General features: G+C 38.4%; 1 protein-coding gene across 1 annotated transcript; it reads right to left on the reverse strand.

The window, feature by feature from the left end:
• Positions 1-5,718: 5,718 nt before the first annotated feature.
• LOC136248524 (zinc finger BED domain-containing protein 5-like) lies at positions 5,719-8,274 on the reverse strand. Its single transcript, XM_066040298.1, has 7 exons — positions 7,954-8,274; positions 7,550-7,895; positions 7,251-7,489; positions 6,985-7,204; positions 6,637-6,921; positions 6,337-6,583; positions 5,719-6,291 (listed from the first exon to the last, which is right to left on the reverse strand). Exons 1-7 carry the CDS (start codon positions 8,272-8,274, stop codon positions 5,814-5,816), a joined length of 2,136 nt encoding a protein of 711 aa, XP_065896370.1. The 3' UTR covers positions 5,719-5,813.
• Between the last annotated feature and the right edge of the window lie 47 nt (positions 8,275-8,321).

Raw genomic sequence — 8,321 nt, forward strand, 5'->3', positions numbered from 1 at the left:
ATTGCTCGCACTCAGGGTAGGTATACCTGGAGGCATTACTGATTCAGTCTTGCAGGTTTTCGTTCATGGGCTTCAAAAGCATTTACCAGAAGTTTTTAAACTTTATGCTGACCTTCCAGGTTATCTTGCCAGTATCAGCCCTCCTAGCACTATCCCCACCAAACTTTCTATCTCCCTTAGCAGACCTGACTTGGTCTTGGTTTCCTAAGGATTCCATCTACCTGTTTGAGCTGATTGTTCCCACTAATACCCAGCAACACTTATTGGCTGCAAGAGCTCGGAAGGAAGATAGATATGGCTCTTTACTGTATGATCTTCAACGCACTGGATTAGTCGTTGATTTCATTTCTATCGAGATAGGATGTCTGGGTCACTTTATGCCAGAAACACTTGCTCAAGTGGCTACTGCTTGTTGTGTGGCGAAGAAAACTGTCCGGTCACTGTTTGAGCAGGCTGCTCGTATTGCTATCTCCTGCTCTTACAGAATTTTCAATTCTAGAGCTTCCCCGGAGTGCGATCTATTGGACCTCTTGACCTGAACCTTGTTACTTTGTAGTTATAATTTTGTACTGTAAGTTAAGTAATGTAAGTCGGGAATGTCTATTTTACGGACCAGACTGGGTTTTTTGGACGCACTTCTGACTTAGAAAATTTTTTTCATGTTCTGTGAACTTACCTTTTTTCTTTGTTTTACGGAAAGCAACATTGATGTTTGCGGATAATTAAGGAAGAGATCATACTGAAACTATTAACCCCTGTGTATTAAGTGTGTTAGTCGTCTTCAAAGACGTTGTGAACAAAGGACGAGACCTACCCCAGTGGATAGACATTTCTTCACTGCCGTTCGCCTGTCATCTCACAACACTGGCGTGACTCGATGGCTGAAAACTTCCGAGTTAAGGCCAAGGTGAAGACATGAAAGGATTGAAGGACACTTGTAAGAAGGTGTCACAAGTAATAGACAGTTGGGAACTGATCATGAATGTGTAGTATGTGACTATTGAGAGCTGTAATGGTAGACTCTGGGTATCTAGATGTTTATAGTGTTATCTTTACAGCGACCAGAACTGAAGGTCTGCATGCATGTCACTAATTTTACAATATGTAGCTACTCAGCGGATTTGAAAATATTGCTACTGTGTACTAAAGGAACTGTAGTGTTTTTTTTGCTATAACATTTGTGGAGCTCCACTACAGCCACTCCAAATAAATTTTCTGTTTCCTATCTACTGCCCGCATCTAGTTACTGTCAGCTCTAACTATTCCATTATTCCATTATTTTCCAGTTATTCTTGCATACTGACAAAGTTGTTTTGAAACAGTGACAACAGTGCTATCAAGTTGGCACAACTTCACGTTTGTACTATTTTTGCAACTTAAAAAGGAAGGAACAAGCTTAAGCATGCTTTTATGGTTGTGCTAGGCAAATAGTGGCTTGAAAAGCTGTCAATTACCCGCGTGTAATTATGCGGACAGGAAATAGAGAATTTATTTGAAGTGGCCTTAGCTATATATCTGCATAAGTTAGTGGTGAATATGTAGCAGTTGGTATAAAAAAGTTATTATGGTGAGTAGTGGTGGCAATATTGTGGTAATTCAGCGGCAGCTGGTTCCGGCCACTGTGGGCACATCCCCGAATCATTTAACACTATACCTTGATAGTCAAGCAACCTTGATTATAATTTTAGTTCAGATTTAGCCTTAATAAAATATATAATCTTTTGAGCATCAAGTTATAGAGGTTTCACTGTACTTATGTTAGCATTTATTACACTTGTTCACAAAATTGATGCAACAGCTATTCAAACTTGACCACTACTCAGTATAAAACAATGTTTTTTTTTATTATGACACTGCTCAAATTCGGCCTCAGTTAAAGGTGTGGTGGTGTTTAGCTACATAAAAATGGTACTTGTATTATGCATGAAGTATATAATTATACTTTAGCTAATTAAGGCTTATGACCTAATTAACATGGACATTTTATCATGAGGTGATCTTTCAACAAGGTCTTAAAATACACATGAACTATGTGTGGGACCTACTTGAGTTGGTCACTTTAAATGAGATAATCTTATTACTAGCTTGTGTCAAGTATACCTTAGCTATGTTTGAGACCTAACTACTCAACATGGTCACTGTAATGAGGTGGTCTTATTAATGAGGTCATGTAGTACACTTTAGATCATGTCTGGGATGTACTTGTCATGGTCATTGTAATGAGGTGGTCTTATTAATGAGGTCATGCAGTACACCTAAAATCATGTTTGGGATGCATGTACTTGACGCTATAATGAGGTGGTCTTGTTAATTAGCTACGTTTGGGACATACTTGACATCCTCACTATAATGAGGTGGTCTCAATGAGGTTGTCAAGTACACCTTAACTATGTTTTGTTACTCAAAACTATGCATTATAAGGTATCACTATGTACCTGTCGTGTTCACGTACTGATTTGGCTTCCACAAACACAAAATCAAACTCATCCTTTGAATTGCTGGCTAAATAGACCACCACATTCTGCTCTTTGTTTTATGGAACTGGAGAGTCTGGTTTCTGCAGCTTTGGCACCATGGCTTTATTGGAAATGATGTTTAGTGAGCTGGAAAATCATGAAGGGCCAGTTGCATATACACAAGAAGCCAGTACAATACTTACGCATTACTGTATATGCATACATGAGACAAACTTGGAGTGTGTGTATGAGGTCTGCAAAATAGTGTACTAGGAAAAGTAAATGCTATCACATTGTTTTAAAAAACTGCTAAAGAGTTGTACTACATAACTATATAATGTTGTACATAATAATCACTGACTCGTAGAATATTCTTAATGTCAATGTAGTAATTAATATATGTGACTAGATTTGTTAGTTCCCGTACGTACATACATATGTACATGCTTGTGAAATTCTCAGGTATCACATTAAAGTGTTTAATAATGATAAAGCTATGTCCATCTATACCTTAAAATCAACCAGGTTGCTTGAAGACATCTTTCGTTTGACAGCCTTGTACAAAGGCAGCTGAATGTATTGCTAAAGTGGAGCAAGTGAAATTATGTATGGATGTAGCAATCAAGTTGCAGGGTAGTATACCAGAATTGCAGGTTGTGCTAACTAGGTAGATTCAATCAGATATTGCAAATCAATACAATGTTATGGGCAAGAATTTTTTTTTTTAATCTATAAAAGTAGTGTGGGCCAGTAGTATCAGTAGATGTGCAGCACGACCTCAATATCCAGCCAATCATTAATGGTCGTTACAATGATGTTCATCTTATCTCGAAATGTGTAGCTGAACTCAATGTGTATGTACACGTCTCCAATGACTGGTTAATTGACAATTGATTTCATTTTTTGGTCTCATCGTTACCCTTACATGTTTGATTATTGGGTGGAAAAGAGATGGATGTGGTATTTCTTCCTTTGTTGGTGAAATAGTCAGTACAATGATTTGACTGATTCTTGCCAATTATATTGATAGTCCTTATAAATTATCAAACCAAGGCCTTCAAAAATGATTACATGTGGTCTAAAGTATAACTGTGTGATTTAAATCTAAATTTTGAGTCGTAAAGTTAAGTAGTTAGGACTAAGTGTTACTTTACTTCAACGTAAATAACAATCTTGTTCCATCAATGGCTGACTTGTTTTGGGTAGAAAGCCAACAGTTATAATTTCATGACCACGGTCAGCCTAAGCAAATTAGCAATATACTACCTTTAAATGCCCATTATGTGACCACATTGTGAAATAGGTCTCTTCCAAATTTGATAATTCATAACTGCATACTGGATATAGCTATTAGCATATTTCGTCACAGGTTAGTATTAACATATGTTAATTTGATCATGGATACTGCATTAAGTCTGTGGATCAAGTCACTGGGATTTATTCCTGGCCATTCCTATAATTACTAGCTAACTTGTGGTCATTCCAATAATTATTCAATAGTGAATGAGACCCGCTAAACCTGGACAAAATGTAACCCAAATGATGAGGGGACTTACAACGTTGGTAAGAATGACAGCATCAGTAACATGAATTCACAATGCAGTATTCAAGGGTACAGTGCAATTGTAGAACAAAAACAAAATTCTTCTGAGAGCCAAAGATGTGGTACAACACAATATTTAAAACTCTTACAGTGTGGATCCCATTTGTATTTTGCATACTTTGAATGAAGCTAGTAAGGCCACTCCAAATAAATTCTCTGCTTCTCTTAGCATGCGGGCAGGCGGTCCATGTATTTCTATTATAAAATTGGCAGCTTTTCAAGTTATTATTTGCCTAAGTACAGCCATAGCAAACAACATAACATTTTCAGCTTGTACCTTCGTCATTTACATTGTAAGAATAACACAAACATGAACAGTGATAACATTCTTACATGTGAGCTGGTAAACCTTACAAAATCAATTTTATTAAGCCTGTACAGCATGCAGAAAATAGTGGAAGAATACGGAATAATTGAACATCTTAGAGCTGGGAATAAAGAGATGCGGGTGGTGGATGTGAAACAGAATTTATTTGGAGTGTTTTAAAGTGAGTGCTAGCCTTTTCATACCCCGGCAGTTGTGAACTTTATTCAATCACACAATACTACGGTACATAGCATAATGAAAAATAATGATGTTAACTTTACACACAACAAACTACTGTGGTCACCACCTGGATACATACATACATAATGACAAGTACAAGATAGCTATAGGTAGTCAGAGTGTATACAGCAAACGTGGATATTATAGTCACATACTACACATTCAGTTCCCAACACCTTATGTAGCTAAAGTCTTTGAGCAGGCTGTAGGACCAGGTGTCCTACAGACCTTCAGCACTTGTGCTGTAAAGCATTAATAAATAAACTAGTGTCCATTTGGTTCTACTTGGGGTACTTAGAGATAATGAGTTACTCTCTAGAATTCCTATGGATATAATTACATGAAAAAATAACAAGGAGAAAACATCCTGACCACCTGGTAGACTCCTGTAAACGTTTGAGCGTAAATCAGATGGCTGCAGGTTCGAGGCTACCTAGGTTCAGTCATGGATTTTTTCTCCTTTCTCCAACTTTTCAAACACACCTTATGTAGCTAAAGTCTTTGAGCAGGCTGTAGGACCAGGTGTCCTACAGACCTTCAGCAGAGCTCTCAACTAGTGAAATTGAGTTTGAGTGAGGTAATAAGAAAAAGTGAGTGAGATTGGTATGAAAATGAGTGAGGGACTGTGGATGTGGTACCCAGAGAGTGCAAAGCACACTCCAAAATGCAAAGTGTGAGTTCTCTAGGGGCAGTGGTGGAGGAAGGTATGAAAAGCTGGGGGGCTGAGCATATAGGTACCTGAGGGCACTTGGACAGTGCGCAAAGCGCACTCAGAGCATGCGAAGCATGCTCTCCCTCTAGGGGGGCCTGGGGGCATGCCCCCCCAGGAAATTTTTGAAAGGTAAGTGTTGTGAGATTGAATCTGGAGGCAGTTTTAGCCAATAATTTATGATAGATAAATAGTCTTATAGCAAGTAAGTTTTGCAGAATGAAGCATTAAATACTTATGACATCATAAAACACAATTATTGGGGGGTCTCTGCCCCTGTTTTTTTAAAGTTGGGGGCTCCAGCCCCTCTAGCCCCCCCCCCCCCCCCTTCTGCCGCCACTGAGGGGAATCTGGGGGCATGCCCCCTCCCCCTAGAAAGTTTTGCCGAAATTTTAGAGGCTCTTAGATGCAATTTCAATCAAAAGTTTACTTTACATTTGTGCTATAATTATACTTGTGACATACAATAAGGTGAAGGCTCTATTGTGTGCATATCATTTATTGTTTGTTGCTGTGTGCTCTATTATATTCTGTTGTTGCTTTCTTTGCAGATTTGACCACTGCTGCTGAAGGGTTGTATTTATGGCAAGGCTCTGATTTAGCCAACTTGATTGTTAAAATGCTTGATAGTGTGCCATCAAGTTTCAGACTTGGCCTGAATTTAGTTTTATTTTTTGTTACCATGCTGAATATCCTTTCTTCCTCTGCATTGGAATGGGGCAGTGTAAGTATGAGAAGCGCCACAGAAGCCAGCCTTTTGAATGAGAATGCTCCATCAGGGGTTTTCAGTGTTTTTAAATAAGCCCACAAAATATCCATTCGGTAGTGCTTTGTTTCTGAATCATCATAAACTACAGCAGTCTCCCAAACGTGTCCAGGAATTGCTGAATTTGTGAGCATTTGAAACTGCAGGAATTCATCTTCAAGTTTTGTCAATTCAGATACATCTGAAGCATAGAGTAGTAGTGTTCGAAACCTAAAGATACGCATATCTTAGTGTTTACTATACATAGTAACCAACCTTGAAATAAAGTATGCCAATTGTGATACATTGGAGGATTCCGCTTCACGTTCAAGATTGACAAAAGTAGCATTTTCAAGAACTGGATCCTTAACAGGGAGATGCTCCAGAGCATACTGGGTAGCAGTGACAAAAAATTTCCTTGCTGCTTTGTAGAACACTGTTTCTTTCCGTTTATCAACGTCTCCTTCATCTAAAAGTTTGTTTAATAGCTGCCTTGTCATTATGCCAACAAACAGTGCATCATCTACAAGAAAAATATACCAGACTTCTCCATAGGGAGTAATTAAACCAACTTACCTTTTAGTTGATTTTCAGCATTTGCATAGGCAACACTGGTTATGCCTGCTTCAGAAGTTTCTTCGGCAGCTTTGATGATGCTGACTTTAATACATCGACTTAATAGCTTTTTAAGAAAGCTCTTCATTTGGTCTGATATGACACAGATAATGGGATCTTCTCGTTGCAAGAATTTATTAAATTCAACAAATATTTGTACTGATGATGCATAAAACATCAGATAAACTTCTGTCATTGGATCAGCATACCATACTTTCAAACGCTGAAATCTTGCCTGTGAGTAATCTATTGAAGGGAAAGAAAAATATTAATGACATACATACGTATTATATATATCACTACATACACCTTCTGAGAGGAAGTGGGACTTCAAGCCAGCATATTGCTTCAATGTCCTGGTAACTGCTTGATCTAGACTCAGCCATCTGGTGCTAACATGCTTAAGTATCCGCCTATACTCGACATCACAAAAGTTGCAGTATTCGGCCAGCTCATTCTTCCTCTTTGTACTCTTATCAAAATAATAAAAGTTGTCGATCAGAAGATCTTCAACATCAAACCCGGTTATCTGAAAGTAGTACTTGCTAAATACCAATACCAATAATTATATCTACCTTGGCAAACTCCTCTGATGCCTTCATACATGTATTATGCACAATATGGCAAGGACAACCCATAAAATATATGGCTGAGTTTTTTGCAAGTGCACGGGATCTGATGGAGTTTCTTATGCCCATGTTTACTGAAGTGTTGTCAACACAAGTTCCCACACAGTTACTCCAAGGTATTTCGTTTGCTTGCAAAACCTCATCCATTTTGTTAAAGATAGTTTCTGCTGTCCCAGCCGCCTTACCTACATTCATATCATTTTTACAATATAATATTTTAGCTATATAGAATGCCTGATGTATACCTGTTGTAGTACACATATCAAGAAACCTTGTTACAATCATCCCTTGACTTGCGTCAAACATTTTCACCGTAATGGGATTCATCTTCTGCACACCCGAGTCATTTGATCCATCAATAGCAATTGAAAAGGGATTTGATTTCATTGACTCCACTAGAGCTGATTTAAAGTGGGGAGCTAGGGAACCATTCACAATACAGGTGGTTTTGGTACTAGCTGAGGCATAGGCTTTAGCTGTTACACTGTCTGGAAAAATGTCCTTTAGCAGTGGACTCAAATGGTCAGCAAAAGAAAGAGGAATATTATGCTGTACCAACGCATTGGCTACTTTTACCTCTGCTCTAGTAGTCTAGAAGCATGCAAAGGAAGAGAAGGCTTAAATATACACATTAGAGGCAACTTCAAACCTTTTCAGTAGATGAAGATGGAAATGATAATGGGGAAACATGTTGCACTGCATCACAATTTTTCTTGTGTTGAGTTGACTCGATATGGCGGGTAACATCTCTTTCCCCTTGGTGAGCGCAAGATGATGCCTTAAAGCAAACTGTGCATTGAAACATGTGTGGATTATCTCTCACTGGAACTATGCATGGCCATTTCTTCTGCCATACTGCCTGAAACCTTGATTTGTATGTGTGGGCACCACCATACTTCTTGTCTTCTCTAGGTCGCTTTGGAGAAGGTGGACCAGTATCTTCATCATCAGATAGAGTAATAATTTCCATGCTGATTTATCAAAAAATACACGCGGTTTAGGCACACGTGCGTTACG

Source organism: Dysidea avara, chromosome 3 (genome assembly GCF_963678975.1).
Source record: "Dysidea avara chromosome 3, odDysAvar1.4, whole genome shotgun sequence".
NCBI lineage: Eukaryota > Metazoa > Porifera > Demospongiae > Dictyoceratida > Dysideidae > Dysidea > Dysidea avara.

Bases quoted from the DNA above. Each gene is read 5' to 3' on its own strand.
- LOC136248524 (XM_066040298.1), bottom strand. From the start codon at position 8,274: ATGGAAATTATTACTCTATCTGATGATGAAGATACTGGTCCACCTTCT. The intron at 7,896-7,953 runs GTTTGAAGTTGC...GCATGCTTCTAG, and splicing joins CATCTTCATCTACTGAAAAG to ACTACTAGAGCAGAGGTAAA. The intron at 6,922-6,984 runs GTGTATGTAGTG...TCCCTTCAATAG, and splicing joins GTCCCACTTCCTCTCAGAAG to ATTACTCACAGGCAAGATTT.